At 42.3% G+C, this 26,325-nt stretch overlaps 1 protein-coding gene across 2 annotated transcripts; it reads right to left on the minus strand.

Moving 5' to 3' along the window:
- Positions 1-1,357: 1,357 nt before the first annotated feature.
- Positions 1,358-24,295, minus strand: LOC308283991 (guanine nucleotide-binding protein subunit beta-4). Of its 2 annotated transcripts, XM_080724515.1 has the most exons (11): positions 24,112-24,295; positions 14,658-14,836; positions 13,601-13,639; positions 13,165-13,271; positions 12,007-12,021; positions 10,435-10,498; positions 9,579-9,741; positions 8,325-8,391; positions 7,489-7,690; positions 6,002-6,218; positions 1,358-4,903 (listed from the first exon to the last, which is right to left on the minus strand). In XM_080724515.1, the coding sequence occupies exons 2-11, from the start codon at positions 14,712-14,714 to the stop codon at positions 4,797-4,799; spliced, it is 1,038 nt and encodes a 345-aa protein (XP_080580641.1). In that variant the 5' UTR covers positions 14,715-14,836; positions 24,112-24,295; the 3' UTR covers positions 1,358-4,796. The 2 variants fall into 2 exon arrangements, with proteins under 2 accessions (XP_080580641.1, XP_080580642.1); XM_080724516.1 differs by lacking the exon at positions 12,007-12,021.
- Positions 24,296-26,325: the final 2,030 nt, after the last annotated feature.

Below are 26,325 nucleotides of genomic sequence, written 5' to 3' on the forward strand. Positions count from 1 at the left end.
CACCAAGTCCCTGGTTTTCACTGGCTTAAAACGCAAAACAATAAATAAAAGAAACTGAAAAAAAGTCAGAACTATAGGTTGTAGAGCCAAATGGCAGCATGTTAAATTTATGGCGCGACTGTGGTCACGAGCCGTAACATTAACTCAATTAGTGGTATGTGATTGGAATTTCTCACTTGGTAACAAAATCATTCCAGAATCCTTCCAGAATCGTTAATATGGAGGGTAGTGCAAAATACCACCGTAGAGATGGACAATACAATAGTGCCAGCGTCACCAGCTCTTTGAAGTCAAACACTACACAGTGTGGTCTAATCTCATGGCCACATACCGCAACTCAATCCAAAGTACAGCCAAACAAGAGTGAGGTTACCACTGAAGAGTGCTTTAAGTAACACACATACCCACTGTACCCACTGGGAAACCTCCCATCAGCGGCGGCACTTTTGAGCATACTAATATGTATACATCAACTGTATACACATACAATTATAAAAAGGGTGGCGAGTTATCCATTGAATACTAAAAACCAGCAGACTAACCATTTCTGACCAAAAATATCTGGGGAAAAGCGTGCAAGCTGGCATGACGGCAAAAAAGATCTGGATTCTCAAATGGGTAATGTAAACCCAACAGAAGACTGTAGGCAAAATATGAACAGTATGGTGAAATTCACTGTTGAGCACATTTTGATAAGTAAACTACTCTACTGCACAGTTATGTACAGCAAAAGAGTGGTTACTATTCCAAGATCAACATGCCAATACTGTTGCATTGCAATCAAATGTAATGACCGATTACCACGTCAGCAATACAGGAGTTCCCTTTTTATTAAGAGCGATGGCGTAGTTGGCATTTAACACTGCTCATGGTTGAAACAACACTGGCGTCCATTTATTTGGGGAGGGTGGGGACTGGGGAGGTTGAAGTACCCAAAAAAATTCAATTACATTATTGTTGCCTTTTCTTTTTTACAACAGATTAACCATTGAAGTCTCATTGCATTGATTGAAAAATAAACTTGTATAGTAAGCACTGCTGACCAATTTTATTGTTTTTTTCCCCCTGGACAAACCCCATATTTAGACTAGCAATTGATCTTTTCATAGGCAACGGATTAAGTCAAACATAATATTTTGATGTGAATCCTTGGGGAAACGCTGGCATTTTAAAGTAAGCGAAAGTTAAAATGATTTTGTCACCTTGACTAGTTTTCAGTTCACAGCTCAGGGTCCATGGATAACAATGGCACAAATGAGAAAAGTAACACTTAGTTCTAAATGTTATCCACATGTATCATCAGCGAGATCCCCCCCCCCCCCCCATACACACACCCCCAACACTGATATGCAACACACTTCACAACCTTGACACCCCATGGATGTTCTCCAGGCTCAAATAAAAAACAAATTTCTTAACCCATTCAGGCCTAGAATTATTGAATGCTTTAACCAGTGAAAAATAGCAGATATACAAGCTTCTGGGGGGTCCCTGGAACTAGATATTTTGAGATGCGGGTCCGTGGCCAAATACATTTGGGGGTTCTTCACATGAAAAGGTTTGAGAACCACTTGACAGTCTCTCAAGAACAGACTAACTGAGCTCCAGTTAAGTGAAAAGGACCTTTTCTTTGACGATGGCTGGCCAGATTGCTGACATAGAAACATAGGTTTTTAAAAAAAATCTTAGAAGGATTCAAAAGACACTTATAGAATCGGGTCAAAATTAAAATTTTCACGATTTTTCAAAAATAGCAGATCTACAATCTCGCAGCGTGGCACTCGGTGCCGCACTGTGAGCTTGTATATCTGCTATTTTTCAATAGTTGAAGCATAAAATAATGATACACAATATGTGTACCCATTCTGAATGGGTTAAACACTCTCTCAAAAAATAAAAATTAAACAAAAAATCTTCCAATGCAAAGCCAGGTAGCTAAAACAAACAAAGATATAATGGTAGAATCACTGGAATCATTGTTATGTCAAGAAAGATTTCATTGCAATGGCTAATAAATACTATTAACTGTACGGCAGTAGAATGAATCATATAAAAATGGAGCATTTGCCTTCAGAAGCAATTGGGAGCCATGTATGATCATGTTGCTCATCTGTAATTACGTTTTTTAGTGTTCACTAGTATTGGCAAAGCTAGCACTTCTTTTGGATAATATTTCAAACTTTGTTATAGGCGTAGTAGCTGGCAAACTCTCTTGGTATCTGCATTAGGAATCTAATGAGTAAAACGTTGCTAGTAAAATCACTCTAGTATGAGCTGTATGGTAAGGCAGAATGGAGACACAAATAGTGCCATACTGTATGTCAAAGCACACCCACTTCATCTGACCCATGTTTGGTCAGAGTATTGGAGATAGGCACCTGCAGTAGCCAATTGTAGGTCCAACTTGCGTAAAAAAGTTAACTAAACTAAATAAATAAACAAAAGCTCAATAGTCAAGGACGATGGTTGATGAGATAATTATAATCCTCAGAGATACAGTACCTCCCGGTATGGTATTGGGTACATAAGTCATATGTGCTCAATGCTTTACATTTGTACTACAGTTTGTGAGTGCATTCGTAGCTCTCTCTATTAGGTGCACATTTCTTTCTACCATGTGTACTTTCTTCTAGCAATACTTGACTCTTCATAGCATGTTTTTCAGTGAGGGGAGGGGGGAATCGTTGAAAGTGTTAACAAACGCTTTATAAAAAAAACTATGATTTTTACAGGCTTGTAGAGGGCGGCAAGGAGGCGATTTGAGTGGCTAACATGACTTCAGTTCCATGAGGTCACTCTGTTAACACCCTCGTTGGCAAGAAAAAGAATGTCGTCATGTCATGTAAAAAATAAAACAACAACAACATGGTGAGCAGCAGTGACAGCCACGTCTCAGTCATCATTAGAAGGAACTCTTGTCATAATTAATCAGCCTGACATGAAGCCTTCACTTCTTTAATACAACAGACCACTCCCAAGGCCCATACAGGCCTCATTATTGTTACAGGCTTAAAACATTACATAACAGCTCCTGCTGAGGAGATTATGCTGCTTTCTTGCTGAGCCCCTATTCCATCATTGTCACTTTAAGGGCAAACTTTGAGATGCTTATCTCAGCTATAAAGGAAATGGAACTACAAATATGTAGTTTGGACAGACCAGGCATACTGACATGGGGGGGGGGGGGGGGGGGGAGCAATAGTCTTCGTTTTTGAGTGATATTGAGTAATCTATTCTGTATCGCACAGTTGTTGATTTGCAAGGGAGCGGATGTGGTCTCGGCATATACAGCATCCAATGATTTGACAACCACAAACCAACAAGTCTGTGCCAAAGAAAAATACTGGGCCTCCAATTAAAATATGCAATAGATGTTTTTCAGCCCTAGACTAGAAGTCACCAGCTTCTAGCTTTAGAGCTAAAACTGCATTCAGGCTAAAAGACATAAAGACGACCGCCTTGTCTTAGAAGTGTTTTCTCTACTCAAAAACAACAGTGACAAGATGTCCACTGAAAATTAAACCCCCAGATTGTGGTGAGGAATGCCAACAGGTTATGTAAAAATAAAAATAAAATAAAAAGTCACCAATCACAGCTATGGTCCACATGTACACAATAGATTTGGTTACAGTATGTGCATGTGCTGTAACTGTCACACACACACAAAACACACACACAAGCATATCAACACACTGACGTATGAGAAAAGTGAGTTTAAAATTCAGCAAATGTGTAATCCAAACCTGGGTCCAATAGCCTTCCCAAACACTTTTTGTTTTAGTATACTTGGCGACCAGATGGAATTTACCAAATAGGAGAATACAGGGAGTGCCATTTAGTTTAGTAGACAACCATGGGAAATAGTTTTTTCTTTCTCTCTCTTTTTTTAACGTCAGTTTCATATATACTGCACTTACACGTGACTGACATTTACACTGTTGAAATTGTGCCGACGCAGCAAACCCAGCCCATCTGGTGCACAAAGCAGATAAAACAAACACTACGTTTTTTTGTAATCTACAATGGCTATTTTGCCAAGGTTTGGTGTTATCGTGTGTAGCAATGTGAATAGTATGTACATTTAAACCAAGAACCCCCCCCCCCCCCACCCCCCAAACAAGAAAAAAACCTCAAGGGTGAGAAATAAAACTACAAAAATATATACATACACATTATATATGCATATATGATGCATATATACACACATAATGCTATACATATATACTGTATTTATATACAATTACATATTACACACAGACTGTCCTCTAGTTTTAGCCTCGGTAAAGATGTGCTCGTTAGCGCCGCCGTGGCGGAGAAACAGCAGGAGGACACACAGAAACGCCTTGCTTTTTTGCTCCCCCCCCCCCCCCTTATTTCTAGAACTCCCCTTTTACCTTCTGGTTGGATAACTCTTCTCAAAAAGCTCCTCTGTTGTTGTTGTTGTTGTTGCTGTGTAATAGGCGGGTAAAAAAAACGTCACTTGGAAAGGTAGAAAGAGTTGGTACTTTCTCACAGGTGGGCTGGAAGGTTCTTGGGGGTGGACAGGAGGTTGGGGGGGAGGGAAGAGTTGGATTTGGGTAGACACAGTGTTCAACCACCCTAGTCCAGGCCAGCAGGTGGATAAGAACGGAGTAAAGTAGATGGAGGTGGCGCTGGGTTGCGTTGGGGAGTAATAGGGTGTCGGGAGCAGGTCGGTTCGGTTGGCAGGATCATTGGGAAGGCGGGAAAGGAAACGACGGGTGGGGGTGGGATGTTGAGATCAAATGAAACAGAGGGGGAGGGGGATTGGCGTCTAGTTAGTTCCAGATCCGAAGGAAACTGTCCCAGGATCCGGTGGCTACAGCCATGCCGTCATCCGTCACCCCTAAGCAGCTCACCCTGTTGTCGTGGCCTGCCAGCACACCTGAACACACACACACACACGTGCATAAACACAGGTTGAGAAATCACTTAAAAAATTTAAATCACAGGACAATTTTGACAACACTGGAAAGTTTCATTGCTTGTAACATAACTTTCATAACCATCAGGTTAACATGATACTGTCCATGTCCCCGATAATATTAACAACATGAAGAGTAGGACGACTATAGCTACTAGGGCTGTCAAAATTGGCCAAAGATTACATTATATCATCACCAAATATTCATTGTTAAAATCACATACCTGTAGGTTTGAATGGTTAGAACGTAGCCCATTTGTTTGTAAATATAAAATATGCTGTATATACCGCAGACATCATACTCTGTGTCATGGTTGGTGCTGAGAAACAGGCACTCTAGCTAGATCAAATTAATGATCACACTTTATATCTTACTCTGTAGCCTCATTTAAGGTAATGTTAGGTAATATAATGTATAAAACCTTTTTATTTACCCAGTACAGGGGACGTTGCGGAGCATGAATGCCCTGCTTCAACACGCACAAACCTGGGAGCTGCCAAGTACTGTACAACAACAGTCTTATACTGTTGGTTCAGTGCTGTGCCCAAGGGCAATACAGCAGTGTTGGGAGAGGGGTAAGTGGTAGCCTTTCGGTCACAAATGCACTCCTCTAAACTTTAGGCGGCCGCTGCCGCATAAATAAAAACCCAGGACATTAATTAAAGCTTTACAGAGAATGGGCATGCATCGCTCCCAGGGATGTGCTGTGATGTAACAATAAAGCCGTGCCGTCTGACACAGCAAGTGTGTGCGCTATGACGGCTGTAGCCACACTGGAGCTGTCAATTGGATATGTTAACAACCGTTGAATTGGTAGTGTCGACCTGTGGCACAGAACATCCCAAATTATTTGGAGCGACACAGAAAGGTGACCTCTATTGATAACGGGCATCACAGCCTTTACTTTACCTTGACATAAAACGGGATATTATAATCAAACCAATTAATACATTTTCACATTCGAACTTTCATTTATTTGAAATATTCAAATATAGGTTTGAAAATATTACATTTACAGCCCTAATAGCTACTGTATCTAGACATTTTTCTGGGCTTACCTGCTCTCTCAGCCTTGAGGGTGTCCCACACGTTGCAGTTGAAGTCATCGTAGCCGGCCAACAGCAGGCGTCCGCTCTTGGAGAAGGCCACTGACGTGATGCCGCAGATGATGTTGTCATGGCTGTACATCATCAGCTCCTGGTCCGCACGCAAATCGAAGAGCCGGCAGGTGGCGTCGTCGGAACCGGTGCAGAAGGCGTTCCCATTGGGGAAGAACTTCACGGTGGTGGTGGTGGTGCCGGGAGGGATGGAAGGTTAACTTATTAATTAGACGGTACAAAGAGGTCAACATGTTTCACACTGCACTCACTGCCAGGACGCTAAGATCATGTGGTATTTAGAACCACTAGGACCTCCAGGTCCGCCACAGAGAAAAACTTGTAAATAAAGCAGCTGTATCATCTTTTAGTTTATGTGCCCTTTCCTTTGTCAACTATGACTTAAAGGAGTAGTTCACCCCAAAATGACTTTTTTTCTATTGATTACTCATGCCATGGAGAGAGGAGTTCAATAATATTTTTTGGTTTTTTGTCACATTCCTAAGACAAAAATTTGATTTGAGTAAATTTACCCCCATTGATTCCGGATGGGGACCCATTTGGAAACGGGTCCCCATCCGGAACGAATGGGGGTAAATTTATTGTCACATTTTTGTCTTAGGAATGCGACAAAAAACTAAAAGTATTATCTAACTCTAGTCTCCATGGCGTGACTAATCAATAGAAAAAAAGTCGTTTTGGGGGTGAACTACTCCTTTAAGACCAGTCAAGACAATAGACCATTCTGACCGTTCGTAAGACTACAAAAAGTAGCAATTAATAAATAGACAAACAAATAAACATTTAACGAGCGGTATGGTACTAGTTATAGTTGCAATGTTCTGTGATTATGGTCTGTAGAATTAGCTACTCGACGGTCTCCATCACAAATACACAATCAAAGCTATAAAAAATATTAATGGCTTGTTTCTAAACATGCTTATGAATCTAATAAAGTGTGGTACACTATGGAACATGGCAATGTAACCATGATGTCAACATTGTTAAGCGGTTATTAATGTGTCAAATTTCCAGGTGCTTCATGCGCTTGTGAGCAACTGTCATTGAAATCAATAGGTGGGGCAGTCTCCAAATAGTACTGTACAGTAAATCACCATTGAGTTATTGTCACTCGAAAAGTAACTTTGAGGACTGAGAAGGCTGTACAAGATCTCCACAAAGGTTTACTCAAAACTGATTATAAAGCTGTAACCATCAAATCATGGACCGCACTCAACACTTAATGTTATGTGACCATGTGAGTATAATATTCTAAACAAAAAAATATATACCAATTTAAAGTTTTATATATGATTGATGATTGAAAAAATCTTCACCAGGGAATTTGACCTTTATCAGTTTCTGGCATCCCTACTAACTAAGTCATCATCCAGTTCAGGTAATTTGTTCACTCAATCACAGGGTCAGTGGTGTACACTCATACTCACAGCGACGGCGTTGATGTCAGATACATGGCCGGTGAAAGACTGCCTGCACATTCCGTCGCGCACGTCCCATAGCTTGGAGGAGGCGTCGCAGGCCCCCGACACAAAGGTCTTCATGTCAGGACTGAGGGACAGGCTCATGACGTCCCCCGTGTGGCCTGTGAAGGCGGTCGCCTGCTGGCCTGTCTCGATGTCCCACAGCGCACTGAGAGAGAGAGAGAGGGGGGAGGATGTGGTGAGGATCACTCGCGGTAGTTTAAAAGCACTCAGTCAAAGCATCTTCCACACTGCATGTTAAAGCTGCAATCCGCAACTTTCATGCCCTGTCTGGGACTCAAACCCGAGTCCCGCTCACGAGTGCCCAAATGTATACTGCTGGGCCAAGACAGAAAATTAGTTTGGCAGAGGATGAAATGCGTTTTGAGCTTCATCCAATCTGGTCAACCAGAAGTGGTCTTATACCCTGTCAAAGGATATACATTTCAATATCAGAGCAGGGAGGTAAACAACAACAATTGTGTTAATTAAATTCGATTCACACATTCTATCATACAGATTGGTCAAAATAATGTTTTATTCAAAGACATTTATGGATTTTGCTCCCATCGTAGGACGGTACAGTGAGGCAGTAAGGACAAGTGCGGTGAAAGAAAAACACACACATTTCTATGTATGTATGTGAGAGTGAGAAAGGGAGAGGCGGGAAGTGTGTAGTGTGTGTGCACTTTTGTAAAGCAAATACAAATTTCAGTTTACTAATCTAAATTTGTACTTGTGAATGTCCTCTTAATTCCTCTTAATTCTGTGGCGGTGTGAACAGGAACTTGTATTATACTCACCAAGTGGTGTCTCCAGAGCTCGTCACAATCTGGTTGTCATCCAGGAAACGACAGCAGGACAAATAACCTGAAGATCATAAAACCCAGGTTCTGCATTAACACATTTCAAGTTTACAAGTATTGAGGGTTTAATTGGTTAAATAGAAAACACACATTTTGACACCCCGATGATATTGTTGTCAAACAAGTGTACGAAGTTATCTATGAAACCTAAAACTCTAAAAAACGCCTGATTTTTACTTTGTTGTACGTGCTGTCAAGCAGCGAATAATAGTCACTCGACAAGCTCTCAACGCGGCGCATCACGACGAGCTTGTAGATCGGCTGTTCTGGCCGTGCAACACAGTTGTACGAGGGGAGCATAAGCGTTAATACTTTCACCATCCCTCGAGAGATACAGTCAAGGTGCCCTTGTGTGCAAAGCAATTAAGGCTTGGTCTGAAGCTTCCAGCGGAGCTGCTCAGCGGCACTTCTTCCACTGGGGGATGGAGGTCACACAGAGCCGGTCCCAGGTGTGAATGTTTGTGAAGCAAAAAATAGCATGCGTGCTTCAGCAACTGCTGGATAAATAAAGAATGAACAGCTTGGATCCTTGTCGGCTAACACGAGTGCGCATACCCAGACATATGCATACACCGCTAATAATGTGTACACCGCTAACAATAATGTGTGTGAAAAGCTGTGACTTGCACTGGCTTAACTGAGGTAAATACAAGATGGTTGCTCCGAGATGGTGCAACTGCTTACATTTTATACTCTATAGAGCACTGTTTACGAAACACTGGGTGTTTTTACCCATTTTTTATGGGTCCCTTAATTTGTTTGTACATTTTGTTTTTAATTATTATTATTTCAAAACATGAAAAAAAAGAAAGAAAAAAAAAACGATATAGTAGATACTAGTTTTACTATGAGGATGTACGTAAAAGAACATAATTTTTATGATACAGTAGATGCTAGTTTTACTATGCAGATTTGTTGGTTACTTGTTTTGACCACAACGGCACCTTCCTGCAACCCCACTTTGGGTCACAAGTCACAACCCATAGTTTGAGAACCGCTGGTTGCTAGATTTGATGTTTACCTTGTATCCAAGATTATTTGAACCACTACATTATGTGACCATTTACCCTGTCGTATGTTGACAAGAGTTCAAGCTATTTACACAGATTTTGCACTTGCAAGTACGCTACGCTCTGGATAAGAATGTCTGCTAAATGCCTAAACTGTAAACTGTAGATAGTGTCTATATACCTGTGTGCCCGGGCAGCTCTCGGGTGACACGCACGTTGCCCTCGCGCGTCTTGAGGCTGTAGATGGAGCAGATGTTGTCCAAGCCTCCGCAGGCCACATAGTTCCCAGAGGGGGCGTAAGCACACGTCATCACCCAAGAGGAACGCAGGGGGATGGCGTGCATCTGGGGAGGGGGAAACCAAGTCATATTATCAGTGTGTTCTTACTTTATTTAGACAGAACAGTGAGACAGGAAATTGAGGGCAGAGAGGGAGAAGGGCATGCAACAACACAGGTCTCCAGCCTCGTGTGGCATGTCATCATTGTGATTCAGTGGTGACCACAAGAGGGTCTTGTGTTAAGATCTCCCCGTGTTCACGTGGGATTTTGCCAAAAGTCCATGTTTAGGGACATACTCACTCCTGCCAGTGACTCTGACCAACTGGCACTGGCCTTAGGGCCGGAGCTGGTCTCTGATCAGTGGCTTCCCACTGTTCCCAAGTTTGACATAACTTGACCGACATATATTTTGCATTTTTTCCAGGGACCCCAGAAGCAAAGATTTGAGTAAAAAAATTTTTTTTAAACGTGCCGCACTGAGCTGCTATTTTTGAATAGCCATACAAAAGTAATACATTACTCCTGTAATTGAAGACAGAGTGCAGGTACTCCTACGCACCTGTCCCAGTAGGTGTGCAAGAGGACTTTGCTCTACAACAGCCAAAGTATAAAATAATCGTTAAAGTGGTTAAAATCTCAAATTAATTTCCCTGGTTTTAATGGGCTAACTGCTGCATGTGTGCACCGGTCTTCCTCATCCCATTTTAAACCAAGCTTGTGAATATTTAAAATGTTCGTCAATCATCACAACCCTCACCTTATTCGTTGTGTAGCTGTCCCAAATGATCAGTTTGCCATCTTGGGAGGCACTGACAAGTAACCTGAAGACAAGAAGAAGGAACTTTAAAAAACAAAAACAGGCTCAAAGTATTTCATCATTCGGCCTAGTCTAGCAACATGCACCAAGCTCATTCAAAGCAATGGCAACCAGCTAGTGGACAGATTTCTAAGGGATTCATTACAAGAATCTCAGTCAAAGAGCATAATCATATATATTGTTTAGTTTATTAATTCATTATTTTATTTAGACAGGAAAGTAAAGAGTGATATGGAACACATCCAAAACCAGGAATCGAACAAGGAACGCTAAAGTTACACGAACGCTGCAATTACAAAGCTACACCTGGCAGCATCGCCATTTCATGTTTAGCATGATCCCTCTAACCACTCAATCATTTAAACTCTCCGTCTCCCTTAACGTGGTGGGGCCGTCCTTGTGCCATGTAGCCACAAGTATATATGGAAGCTACCACTTTGAATATGCCATTCCATGTAATATTCATCAACCCGGCTATGTGGAGGAATCAACATGGAAAACAGGATTCGGGGCAGGAGAAAAATAAGTGAGACAAACCAGCAAAAGGGGGTAGAAGACGGAGAGAGTGAGAGAGAGATGACATGCAGGAATATGATCTGAATGACTCGTACTGGGAGGAAGATACTGTAGTTAGCAAGATAAATTAATAAATGCATCGCAAATAAATGGGAAGGGAGAGAAAGTGAGGAATGGAGGGGGTAAGTAGAGGAGAGTGAAAAGGTCATGGGGGGGGGGGGGGAGAAAATAATCATCTATATTTTCTCCACTCCCTCTCTCTGCTGGGTGCACTAATCTCTACAGGGACAGGAAGTGGTTTGTGTTGATGTGGTACCCATCTGCAGGGCTACAATCAAGGGGAGCGCTGCCACGCTCAAATGTCAACGGCTGTGTACAAAATCAACACAGGGTGTGTTTGGCCTCCTACTGGGTCACACAGAGGGCACTGGGCAACCTCGTACACACACACACACACACACAATCAGGGACATACGGAGAACAGCTGAGAATATTCAGGAAAGCATGGTTTATAGCACATTTAGTTGAGGTAAAATGTCCTCAACTAATGGAGCTCATCACAGTCCAACAGTTCCTCTGTTAGCTTAAACTACTACTATTTTACAGTTTCTAAGGCCTTTGACATTTTATCAAACACCGGTGAATGGCCACATGTTAATCAAGGAGCTTCCCATCCACTAGCGGTTTATACTGCATGCATACTATCATAGTATTTTCTCATGCTCTTGACGGACGGGGTGGATCATAAGTGCTCATAATGACTCAAAAGTGGCAGTCAAATCTACGGTTAAAGAAGCAGTGTGTAAGTTGGCTAGGGAAAACCGCAGCCTCCCGCAGGCATTTGTATGGGCATGTTGTCTCTGGCTTTTTGTGTTTTGCTGGCTGCCTACTGATCCTCGATCAGCAGTAGTGATAGCTGTCATTGTGGTATTAGTCATATTAGTAGAAATGCAACAACAAGTAGTACTAGCATAGTAATAGTACGTAGCCCCACACCTGGGACTGCCGTCACTGCCCAAGTGCATTGCGTGGGGAGATAGATAAGAAGACAGATGGTGGGAGAGAAGAACAGTGGCACATACACATATTACACACAAAGACGGGAATGTATTCAAAAACACTCATATTATTATGACTAGTTGACTGGCTCACAGACCGTGACACACTGTGCCAATACCTAGCTGTGAGGGTACGCCGCTTTGCAGTGGCTAACCACAATGGTGACTGCTCTCCATTCCGACATGGCGACACCATTCCGACATGGCGACACCATTCCGACATGGCGACACTCCGACATTGACTTCTTATTGTCGGAGTGGCGACACTTCCACAGAGGTTAGGTTTAGGGTAAGGGTTATAGAGATAGGGTTAGTGTCGGAATGGAGACATGTCGGAAAGGAGACATGTCGGAATGGAGACATGTAACCATACTGAATAGACATTAATAGAGTAACATGTAATAAAGTAGTAGTCCCGCCACGGCCCAGTGCACTGCATTCATCTCGATGGCAATGTTGTGGCTGCTTGTTAAAAATACCAGTCACAATTAGCAGCCTACGGTCATACTTAGAACATTGCATACTTCAATCCCACAATTTCTACTGTAATACTAAGTCTATGCTATGTCGAGTCAACCTTTGCGGTCCATCATACCTTCATTGCAGAGACGTTAGTGAAAGTGTGAATTAATTCATTGGTAATTTGTTAACCATCATCATACATAGGGCTGTCACAATTACAACATAATCGTCTAATCGTGATTTTTTTTTAAATAATCGTGATTATTTTTCATAATCGTCATAATCGTTTCCATGTTGAAAAAGTTTCATATATTTAAAAAAAAAAAAAATAGTGGAAATAGCCGATCTACAAGCTCACAACGCGTCAATGTTATTTTTTAAGTATAAAGTTGTCAAATATGTCAGTAATTTTTTGTATATTTAGGTTATGTGTCATGATTGCCATGTGCAGCTTCAAAGCCTAAAAGCCAAACAGAAATGTAATTATCAACGTCAAAAACACAATTAAATCGTTAATCGCCAATTATTTGAGTGACAATTAATCGTCATGTAAAATGTCACATCGTGACAGCCCTAATCATACACTCAGTAGCTGACAGTTCAGTGACATGGGGACCAGTCTGTGGTCACGTACCTGGAGTCACTGCCCCAGTGCATTGCATAGATCTTGGCCAGGTGGCCCCTGAGAGTGCGCCGCGTCCTCATCTGTATTCGGCCCACCGAGTCCAGACCAGCTGTGATCTGCCAAAACACAGGAAGCAGCGTCAGCAGGAACACTCACAGCCAACACACACTAGGGTTTATTTTGACAGCACATTTTGATTTAGTTTTAGTCATAGTCTTTCGAATAAAATCCTCAGTTTTAGTAATTTGAAATGTTTTAGACAAGTTTTAGTCGACTAAATTTACAGGTGATTTACAGATAATTTACACTTTGTTTCATGCTGAAAATAGCGCAACCAAACATACAATCACTTGTCTTTTAGTTCTACTGGATCTCTTCTTCACTATTTGTCACATTCTTCAATTAATTAATTTACCACAAAACTCCCACATGAATGTTCTCTTACCTGTGACAGGGTGGAGTCACTACATGCTTTCCTAGCATCCTGCAACACAATAATTACCAGTTAGTTCTGTCTCATGTTATTTAACCTTAAAGACTAAATGAACCTATTAAATGCTATTCAAGCATCAATGCTATTCAAGCATCATAGACAACAATTTTCATAAGAATGGGGCTTAAAGCACTGACCAATACAGCATCAAAGTCTAACATCACTGGCAGTAGAGGGCGTCATTCCCATGGGTCGCAGCGTTATCTTTTGTATTGGATTCCCATAGGGGAATCTTAGATTGCATCATATAAGAAGTTCCTCAGTGAAACACCTCACTAATTACAGAAATAGATTTTGCTGTGGTTAGTTTGGACTCTCTCCTGTGACCAATCCGGTGTGGTTAAACCAGTCATATTACCGAACATATTTGTGTTCCAAAAAATAAAAACAAACCACCCTGGCGATTTTACTCATATGGATATGAAGCTTCAACTGACGGTGAAAAAGTACGAATTTATCCAAATAGATTAGAGTTTGGAACACAGTTCTTATATAATGCAATCTAAGATTTAGATTTGCCTATGGGATTTGCAATACAAAAAAATTACATCAGGACTTCAGTAGCCTAAAGGTCTTTGCACACCGCTGGGTTTTTTGGACAAATATCGGAGGGAATTTCAGAGCACGTAAATACATTTAAAAATGACCTCACGTTATGCCAATCACGTTTGCAAACAGCCCGTTTTGTATTTATTTTGGGACCAGGGTAGATTTGTTTCTGAATTACTGTCGCCACTGCTTTCTCTCTCCTCTCTCCTTGCGGATTTTGGATTTCCAAAACGCAACGAAACCACCTTTACTCCATATAGTCATTTAAATTAACTCAGAATTCAGCTGTACTTATTCAGCTCTCTGAATGAACATATAGCTAGTGAGTTATGGCGTTACGGTTTTATCAAACAACAATGGGAATCACAAGGTACTGTGGAATGTCACCAACACAAAGATAAAAAAAACAGAGACACATGCAAACAAACGGCATGCACGCACAAACACAAGCCTCCCGTACCCGGATTTGATTGCGTAGTTGCTCAGCTTCCTGTCGTAACTGTTCCAGCTCGCTCATTGTCCCTCTGTGATGCGTTTGGGTTGCTTCAAACACTGCTGCTGGGCTGGGAAAAGCACACGCGCACGCACACACACACACGCTCGCTCACACTCGTACCAGCTGGCACCTGCAGGACACACCTGCACATGAACACACACAGTCACACACACAGAGAGAGATAGAAAAATAGTTTTAGACAGAGGGAGGGCTTCCATCAAACAAACAGAGGCATCCTGTGGTCTGTTTTGTCTAGAACCAATGGGTGAGGGGGGACGGGAGGACAAGGATTCAGGCCTGTAGCAAGCAAGGGTTCATCTGCCCTGAGCCAAGGCACCACAGAGGGTGGCCCGGCTCTTCAAACACCCCCAGACTGGTTCAAAAGGCCATCTGAGCCGTGTGCTGACCTTTCCTGACTCAATCGGCCTTTTGTGTTATTGTCATTGTGCTGCTGCTTGCTCAGCCCGCAATGGAAGGTCCAGGAGAATGTTGTACCAGAGGGTAGATGAACTGCAAGTAGCACAGTACAGTCCACCAAATAGCAGGGACTCTCAACTGTACTTGCGGCCCCTGGCTGACTGGGACCTGAATAAAACCAACCAGAATTTCAAAACAACAATCCCACTGTTACAGAAGCTCTTTGAATCCTAAGCAACATTATCTATACGTGGATTTCTCAACCTATTTCTCAACCTGTGGGTTGTGACTCAGTAAAGGGTAGGGAAAGTTTTGATCAAAGGTTGCAGAAAAGAAAACTCCTTTTAATAATGGACATTATATTCTAGGCCCCTAACCCCTAAAGCCCTACTGTATATTAAACTTAGGCCCCCCAACCTTTTTCCCCCTCTACACCAAATCTTTTTGCTGAATGCTTGCCCTCAGAATAAGGACACTAGGGTTCATATGGTTATGCTAGCCTAGCACTGACTCAAGAGTCATAATGTGGGTGCCACTATCAACTATACTGGGTCATATATCATATCAATTTATTACATGATAATTAGTTACCTCAACAACGCCTAAATTGTAACAATATGATATTGTGGGGATGATAATTGGTGCTTTGACTGCTTTCACAAGATTATTTACACAATTAAATGTTTAGTAAATGACCAGTATTGTCTATTGCTACATGGGTAAGAGGCAATAGTAGAACAGCTAGAGCAGTCAGTTAAGTTCAGAATATCACTTTATTGTAATGCTTTTAAAAAGAAAATATCCTAGTTTAATATCCCAATATCGATGTAATATTTATATATTTCCCAGCCCAGACAACCACTGGGTTTACAGAACATGTAGTACAAGTACAAGGCGCTGCTGGATGATGGTTGAGAACCATTGCAGTGGTTCTCAACCTTTTCAGGCCGTGGCCCCAAAATAATCATATTTTAACTGGGGACCCCCCCACCCTGACGAGCACTAAGAGTTGAGGAATTACATTTTGTATAACACGGTTCTATTGTGAAAATAGCAGATCTACAAGCATGTAGATCGGCTATTTTCACAATTTCTGCCTCTAATATTTGACTATTTGGCCATGTTTAATATGTCATTTTAGAAGTATTAAAAAGTCCTTAATTTGAAATGTGCAGATACCCTCTAGTCTATACACTTAAACTTTATGTTGGTTTGTTTACTGTTGAGTGAGAAAACAATGTTGCACATTAAGTTAATCATCTGGGGACCCCCCAAAATAATTTGGAGACTCCCCTGGGGGTCCCGACCCACAGGCTGAGAACCACTGGTATACTAGACTACATTCATCATTGCAGGGCGTATGTGTATATGAGTAAGGGAGAGAATATGTGAGAGCCAGAGAGAATGAGAGCAAACGTGTGCTTGTGAGTGAGCGCATGCATGAAGTGTGTTAGAAGAACTGTGTGTGTGTGTGTGTGTGTGTGTGTGTGTGTGTGTGTGTGTGTGTGTGTGTGTGTGTGTGTGTGTGTGTGTGTGTGTGTGTGTGTGTGTGTGTGTGTGCGTCACTGCTTCTTCCACCTTTGGGAACCTAAATATGGGTCACGGTGCACTTACACACTCCTCAGAAATGTTTGGACCGTCACCCCCCCTCATTTTCCCGGCAGTTTTACAGCCTACAGTCCACAGTCTTAACCTTCCAAGATTAATTTTTCAGTTCCATTTTCTATAATTCAACAATTAGACCATCTTCTCCACAGGAAATCAGGCTGATGTTGAGATGGGGGATTGTCTGCTCTATGGAAATGTTACCCTGTATCCATTTGTTTCCTTGGAGGGGTCCTAATAGGACAGACAACTCATGCCAACAAACACTGAAAACGCAGAAGCTCAAGCTAACATACTGTGTTTAGGCTACATTATGTAGATAGGTTAACAGCCAACACTAACACAATGTACAAAATTGGAGTGAATGCGAGGTAAAGTAGTGGCAAGCACTTCTACAGCTACTTTAATTCTGAGCAATTAGTGCATTGTTTTATCTCAATAAAACTGATTCAAGAAATTCAACCACTGACCCTCTGTTCCTATGTTATGAGAGAGAGAGAATAAGGAAGATAATTCACAGAGACAGAGGGAGATTGATAATGTGTTGAATGCCTTGAATTATTCGTCATTGTGAACCAGTGTAACACAGAATATAGCAGATCTACAAGCTCACAATTTGTCGATATGATGCACTGTCCTTGTCCCCGATTCCTTTTTATACCAGATGGTAGGTAATAAGGCATCAGGGACAGAGTGTTGCAACTCTTTCAGCTGCCTAGCAGTGACGTCACTCCCCTCCCAATAGCTGACGCAAAAAACCTGAAGAGGCTCCCTGGGCATAGGCTTGCCTGTGATGTGGAATCGTTCAGGACTGTTGCTGGACCATTATGTGCCTCCAACTCTTCTACGTCACACAAGGAGTGCCTTGTGCGCTAGCAAACAACCCGGTTTGACCTTCAACAGATGTATCAATAAAATTCAAGGATAGTGTTGTGAGGGGCGAAAAGGCTTAAGTGAGAGATATGATGTAAACAACAAACTACATTGTGTCTAATGCAATTAAGTCCTACATGACCTCAAAAGTGGCCCCCCAATGCTGTCTCCTCAGTAACTAACTTCTCTGCTATCTGTTGCAATGTATCGATCAGATTAGGGAAATCTAAAATCATTGAATGGGTTTGGACTAGGGCTGCCCCCTGAAAAATCGTCAATTTAAATAGTCAGTCGGAGAAACATCAGTCGAGGGAGATTCTTCGATTCAAGCAGTCGAGGGTATATTATCGTTTGCCTGTTGATTTCTTCTCAATGGCTTCGTTGTTAGTTTCAGTTATTCTAAACTAGTAAGACGCTCTAAGGGCGGGAAGCGACCTCACCGCGCACATGGGCATGTGCACGCATCCGCCTGGGTGAGCGCTGACACTTTGGCATGGGATAAACTTTGACCAAAACAATGCACAGACCTTGTTGGTTGTTTATGTTGGACAAAATCAGGGATCTCCAATTCTGTCTTGGCCATATATGACATGAGGCGTGACACGGACGGACGGACATGAGCTGCATGTTTTCATATTAAATGCGACCTACGGTTGCAAATAATCTGTCTACTGCCAATAGACTCCAGTTCTACAGTAGACTTCAAAAATAAAATCTTTCTGTTGAGTAATCATATTACAAGTTTGTTTCCAATCCAAATTGTCTTATTTTGAAATCGGACAGATGTTACATTTTCCATTCTACTCAAATGATTAAGTTGGATGAAACATCTATACTATAATTTTGCGAATGTCTGTCTGTCTGTCTGTCTGTCTGTCTGTCTGTCTGTCTGTCTGTCTGTCTGAAACAGCGTTTCTCCTCAGTGGCTGGAGCAATTGATCTGAAATCGCATCACCATTAGCATATGAACACACCTAACATAACTGTGAAGCCCGTTTGTCACTTTCACAAATCATATACTGTATATTAGCATTTTTATGGTGTATCTACTAACTATTCTGCATCTAGCATGAGGCACATCTATTCTGCATCTAGCATGAGGCAACATGTTTAACCAGCTCTCTCTCTGTGTGTTTGTGTGTGTGTGTGTGTGTGTGTGTGTGTGTGTGTGTGTGTGTGTGTGTGTGTGTGTGTGTGTGTGTGTGTGTGTGTGTGTGTGTGTGTAGGCAGGCGGGTGTGTGCGCAGGTGGGTGGACGGGTATTTCTTACATTGATGCTCCTACATATTATCATGCAAGCACCAGTTAAAGTTACTTTCCATCCCTCATACTGTATGCACAGTGCACATCCCATAACCCACACACTGCACATCATTTTGGAGCTCATATCTTTGAACGGGTAAGGGCTAGTTAAGCTTAATTTACAGTATACACCATTGCGCTACAGTGTTGCTTGACAAGTGGAGCAAATCTACAAGGTATCAGCATGTTGCATAGCAAAGCGATGATGGGTTGTAGCCAGGTCTGTTCTTTTTGGGGTGCTGTCCCAGAGTGAAGTTGCAGGACTTTTGTCTTTGGCAAATTATAATCCGGATCAGCGTTGGTTTGCGTCAGTGTTGACATTGACAGTGCTTGTTGTAACTTGAGATGATCAGATAAGTGCACAAAATTATAGAATATTATTCTGTGCCGCAAATAGACAGATTCCCAGAGTTATTGAGAGAGACCATATGACACTCCTGGCCAAAGACTTACAACTCGGTGCCACTCTGAAATCTGAACAGTCTCAAACTTGCTGTACAGTTGCACAGGGCAGATATGACAAATAATAACATACATATTTATCTAGAAAGATGCAATTCTGGGAAATTCCAAGTGTGGTTGCAAGTCACATTTTCCCATTCAAGTCAATGGAGAAAATGTATTCAAATTAATATAAATTAAACTATATAATAACGTATCTCTTAGCAAAATGCAAGCAGATGAGTCCTGATGAAGCTGGTCGATTTGACATATGGCTCAAGTGTGTGCCACCAAAACTATGAGAGGATACAAGTTTATCCGGAAAGATGGAAGGAAGTCGGACAAATACTATAGTCTGGTTGCCCAACTTGCCCCGTTAGGGTAAACCACACTAAATATGTTATTATTACAAGCTCAAATGGACAGGTCACTAGGGCTGTGCCCAATCCTAATCAGGGCCTGAATTACTCGTGGGAATTGTACATATTTTGATTGATTCCCGCAAATGTAGCACTCATCATAATACAGTAGATATCCCACATATTTACAGCGATGTTATCTATCTATAAATGCGAGAAGTCTCTGCGTGCGTGCGTGTCTGCGTGTCTGTAATCCGCGTATCTCGAGAACCGTTCGTCCCACCGGCTTCAGATTCGGCACGCGCGTTCCCCGCCGCGGCGCGGTGTCCAGTGCCGGGCCTCGACCCGACCCGACGCACGGTTTTCCAGAACCGGCGCAAAACGTTCGGAATCTCCTTATGCGGGGCTGATTGTTGACATCAGGCTAATCCGGAGGAAATCGGCACAAGCGCTGACTCATTGTGACATCACATCATAAAAGGCTCTGAGATCACGTACGCCACATGAGTCAACAAAAAATGCCATGGTTACGTATTTTGTTGCGTGATGGAGTATAAACTATAAATTAAGCTTAGGATAACGTAACATCAAATGTGATCGTCACCTCAGAATCACCATGAATCTGCAGAAACATAAAATGTGTGCATACATAGATAGGCCTACAGTATATACTTGCTGTGTGTGTGTGTGTGTGTGTGTGTGTGTGTGTGTGTGTGTGTGTGTGTGTGTGTGTGTGTGTGTGTGTGTGTGTGTGTGTGTGTGTGTGTGTGTGTGTGTGTGTGTGTGTGTCTGACCTGACTGACTGACTTGCTGGCAATTACGTTCATCTAAGAGCAGATAGTGTGCATGTGTATCATTTCTCCAGGCTGCAGTCAGTCAGTCAACCAGCCAGGCCCATGCAGCCACAGAGCATGGCACAGTGACAGGGATGACAAAGGAGGGGCTGTGTGTATTGGAGATGCCTATTGTTTAGAGTGTGGCAGCCAGCTACAGTAGCTAGCTCTGCTTGGCACCGCCACAGACAGGTCTCTGTGGGGCTAGGCCTGGTCATGGGAGGCTCAGTCTCAGCTCTACTGCCATGCCATACATGACCCACTGCTACCTACCAACCATCTATAGCCTACTATCCAACCAACTTCTTCAACCCTGAACTGAAGCAGTCCGCAGGTAAACACTAACAGTAGAAGACAGTCGTCTCCCCAGGAAGGTCAAGAGTGGCATGCAATACAACAACCTAATAACAAAGTATCTATAGGCTCAGACTATCAGGTTGCTATGATGGACCTTGGTCATCCTGAAGAGCAGTACAGAATACAGATTAGTCACAGGACACACTGCCCCTGATGACCCTGTCACAGACAGTGCTAATCTGAGTTCAGCAACAGAAGTCAGTCTGAAACTTAATTTACAGATCCTTCTCAAAACATTTGAATGTTGTGGAAAAGCTCATTTTCTTCCATAATATAATTCAAAAAGTGAAAACTTTCACAGTCTAGATATGTTGCGCATAAAGTAATCTATAGACATCTCAGAGCACCTTGTGCCATATGTTGAGTTGTTGACAAGCTCTATGGAGATGCTGATTTCCTTTTCTAACAGGACTTGGCACCTGCCCACACTGCCAAAACTAATTGGTGTTAGTGTACTGACTATGGCATTACTGTGCTTAACTGACCAGCCAACTGGCCTGAACTGAACCCCACAGAGAATCTATGTTGTATTGTCAAGAGGAAGGTGTGAGACACTAGACTCAACAATACAAATTAACTTACGGCTGCTATGAACTTTGTTTTTAGAAGGATCTGTATGCTCCATCTCAAAAGTGTTCAATGTACAGTAAATGAATTGAATCCAAAATATTCCGGTTCTTGGACTTTACGTGGGGGCGAATTAGGGCTGCGTAATATATCGATATTATATCAATATCATGAATGATATGAGACTATCCTAGGATTTGGGGTATCATAATATTGTGATATTACATTAACCTCACATCACCTAACTTTCCACCTCGGAGGAAAGCCTTGTATTGGTTTTAAACGGGCCATGTGATCTGGTCTAGGTGTGACCTAAACTGGAAATAAGATCAGAAGATGCGGCATCGCTTTGTTTTGGTCCCCACTGTTTGTTTCCCCAATCCCCATTTAAATGCTTGAGTAGTGTAGGTCTTGCAAGTCGCTACAAGTTGGACTAAAATATGGATATACCAAACGAACTATTCCAAAATAAGCAAAACTACGCCACATAAAGGGTTTATTGGGTAGGCCCTAAAATGATGTCTTTGAATGCGGGGAAAATATTTGGGGTTTGATTTTTCCGGACAAAGTGTAGTCCATCTATGACTACAACATGACGTAGGCCGTTTCCGCTCCCGACCGGATCAGAAACCCGAAAATGGTAGTGATCGCCGGGCTATATTACATAGGCCCACGTGTTGTATTATCTGGTTTTAAAGTCTGCAGTACAGTAATGCAATGTTATTTTTGGAACTTATCTGACAGCTCTACCATTCAGTTTTATGATTTGCCATTACCCAGGTAATTATTATATAGGCATTACTGTTATTCAGCCCTAACCAGCATACTCTCAATATGGCAGTATTACAGTTGACTTTGAGGTCTACATCTGCCTTTACACCTCTGTTACAGTAAAATGTCATTGATGTAAAACTTAAACATTTATGAATGACCTAGACAGAAGGCATTAAGGCATGATAATTGGCCCTTTCAGAGTGCCTTGGTTCAATCAGTGCCCACCAAGTCCTCTAGTCTCGCAGCAGCCAAATGATATAACACAACTTACTATTAAAAGTTTATTAAGGACCACTCCCAAGACAAAAACGAAAAGTGTCCCAAACTAAATGAATTAACCAACTACAGATCTCCTTATACCAACCAAGCAGAGTCTTACCGAGTCTTACCTGAGGTGTTCTCAGGCACAACTGGACACGCACGAAATGAGATGGTAGGTCTGACCTCATGAGACTACTATTCACCCCATCTCTAGAGTATATCTCCTAAGCTATACGGGCAATATATTGAATATCAGCTGTGTGATTGCAACATGTCACTGTTTTCAAGTCATCATCATGAATGTTGGTATCTGTCACTACCTAGAATGGGAAGACATAAGGGGTCCAGGCAGTAACTAGGGTAAAGTGCATGAAAGTGAAAGTAGCTTGGCGGGGCAGCACCACCAGGTGTAAACTTGTCCACTCACTATTCCAAACATGTGGAGAATGAAGATCCTGGCAAATGTAGGCTTACAACAGGCCATATCCCTTCCTTCCAGTCTACCGGAACTGATATGCGAGTAAAACATGTTTAACATCGACATTTGTAAACATCGACATTTTGTGAGACAAGTCTCACAAAATACCTCAGAGACCAGACAATCACAGAGCCCAGGTAGCCAGGTAGTAGAAGTATTATGGACATCTTTCATGTTTAATATTGGTACAAAAATAAAGTAATTGAGACTGTAGTGTTTAAAATGCACCTAAATTACAATCCAGCTACAGCTTTGATGTCTGGAGAAATATAAATACCTCATATAGATAAGCAATTGGTCCTTGAGGGAGTTCCAGGGGGTCCCCAGCTAAATGACATTTAGGAACCAAATGGACCCTTATGGGTATGTAACTCAGAGAGAGTACAAATGGAACCAAATGGACCCGTTTGTACACTATCAAGAGTTACATTAAGATTGATTTTACAATATAAATTGGGGTCTCATAGATAGAAATGCCATTAAATGGGGGTCCGTAGCCTAATGCATCATGTCAAACTGGGGGTCCTTGAAATTAAAATGGTTGAGAATCACTGCTAGAGCAGTAAAAACAATATCTCTAATGGGGTCCCTGGCATTAGTGGCATATCTGTCAATTTGGGGGGACGTCCTTGACATGAAAGTTTGAGAAGCACTGTATTAAACCGGTCGCACGCAGCTTGTTTTCATATTATTAGGCTATTGTACCATTTGAGTACCATATATTTCCGCCTGAGAGTCATTTGACAGCCCGCACAGCCGTGCTGCAAGGCCGCGCTTTAACATTTCAACAAATGAAAGAGAAAATAAACGTATAAACAGCATATCGAGCGATATATAGATAGATTGTAGATAGATAGATGTATAATATAGCATCCATATTCCATAGGCCTCCCCACTACGGTAGTCTGTATGCTTTCCTACAGGTTTGGCAGACCTTACAAATAGGCTCTAATACACAACAAATGCCGACATGAGCCAAGCAGGAAATAACTGGCAAAAGAAAACGTCAAGACATACAGGGATAAGCTCCCGTTTACAATCCATCGCACCGCGGTGTCGACTGCCTACAAGAACCGGGTCTTCGAGCTTGAAGACCCCGGGGGTTTCTTGTCGGCAAGCGACACCGTAAATTAGGCAATAATAACACCTTACCTGAAACAATCTGGCTCTTTTATTATCCGGGCTGTCCGTCGCTCCGAATCACGTCTCCGCTGGCCAAGAAATCCGTTTTTTCAAATGACAATCATGGTTCCAGCTGTGAGAGGAACGGCAGGATTATCTGTATTAGTTTTAGACAATTAAAACGGGGTTAATTAAAGAGACAGAGCTTCTCGGACGCGCGACACGGTGGAAGAATATTTGAGTAATTTTTTTTCACCAAAGCAGCCTAATCACCACACCCATGAAAGTGGGAACATAGCAACAGCTTGCGCCGAGGGGTGCGCTCATACAAACCGCTCGCTTTTCAAAGCCTATTTTGCCTTTTAAAACGCCACAAAACACGTACCTTTGTTATATCAGTGCATGTTTTATATTTCACACGACAGCTGTATTTAAATCTCGCTGGCTGTGTGCGAGAATGAGGCGCTGGGATAGAGTGGGTCACCTACGCGAAGAATGGTATTGCCCGTCAGCCCCCTCAACAAAAAGAAACAGAATGGGACACAGGAAACAAATTGTAAACCAGTTACAACATGGTAGTAGTCAATCAGATGGACTTGGGTTTGCCAATTAAGCTAACCCCTTTCATCTTAAATGTTTGCCTTGGATGCCTTAAGTTACTAAAAAGTGGTGTAACTGGTGTATTTTAATATCTTGATTGTATGAGGAAAATCACACCTAGTGTGAAGTGAGTGGTGCTATTTATTGGTTCATTTCATCAAGCGTCCTGAAGATTGGCCAATGGGACCCTGGGCGTACACCATACAACGAGCCGTTTGTGCCAAGCTCTAGGCCAGATGTATAGGCCACACTTCAGTTGACATTTTTGAACATTTTTGCATGGGACCCTGGGTGCACAACAAACGTTGAGCCGTTTGTGTACCAAGATGTAGGCATAATATCTAGGCCAGATGTAGGCCACGCTTCAGTTTTCTTAAGCCCCGGACAGCCCCTTTTTGCCCGGACAAATGCAGGTGTTGGAGCTATATAGGCATAGCTCCTGTATTAAGGCGCTTTACAGAGATTGTGCATTACATTCACCAATTCACACACATACACACACACACACACACACATTCATACACCGATGGCAGAGGAAACCATGCAAGGCACCAACCTGCTCACCGGGAGCAACTAGGGGTTCAGAGTCTTGCTCAAGGACTCTTCAACACTAACTCTGAGGGAGCTTGGGATCGAACTGGGATCCCAGACTGGGTTTAGCCTGCAATGTAACTTAAAAAATCACACTTGTGTGAACTGAGCGGTGGAGGCTGTGTGTGTGTGTGTGTGTGTGTGTGTGTGTGTGTGTGTGTGTGTGTGTGTGTGTGTGTGTGTGTGTGTGTGTGTGTGTGTGTGTGTGTGTGTGTGCGCGTGTGTGCGTGCACGCGTGTGTGTGAGTGTGAGACGAGTGTGCCTGGCCTGGCCTGAACAATAGCGCCCCTCCCTTAACATGTGTGGTCAGAAAAGGTACGCGGACGGACGGACGCATACCCACACACACGGCCACGTATAGGAGACGTTGTGTGACCACCGCTCAAAAGATGGCAAAAAAGGGCCATCCATAACATCCAGTTTACAGTTTACAGTTTAGGCATTTAGCAGACGCTTTTAATCCAAAGCGACTTACAATCAGCAGATAACATCCAGTGTGCATCACAAGTCACAACACCATCACAGTACAGTAAGTCTGTAGTCAGTATGTCACAAAATATAAAGCTGAACTTTTTTTGATTGTGACAAAGAGGATTGTGCACTCACCCCACCATGTTCCCTCACCCCCACTATGTAATGGAAAGTAGGCTCATTGAAGAAGATCACTCCATTAGGAAAAGATGAATTTTTAATGTGTCCAATGAAAGAGAGCAGTTGGATAGGCTTTTCCTTATCTCTGCACGAGGCATGAGCCATAATCAATGGAGGACAGATGAAAGTTCCCTGGCTTCCTTTTGGAGTAGCATGTGGTCAGATGAAGCCTAATTGAATTCACACACAGGCAGCAATAGATTAAGCACGCCAATCCCACTTCCACTGAAATGCTTTATGAGGATTAGGATTTAGAGATGATAGCAGAGAGCCCTATTTAGTAGTGCTTAGTCTTTTGTTGGCTTATATGATTGTATTAAACATTTCGGAGCTGGACCCGTATTTATGAAGATGACCAATGAATGCCCGTTCAGAAACTTAATTTGTTGTTTGATATAGGAT

Source organism: Nannobrachium achirus (assembly GCF_963921795.1).
Source record: "Nannobrachium achirus genome assembly, chromosome: 1".
In the NCBI taxonomy this organism is placed as follows: Eukaryota; Metazoa; Chordata; class Actinopteri; order Myctophiformes; family Myctophidae; genus Nannobrachium; species Nannobrachium achirus.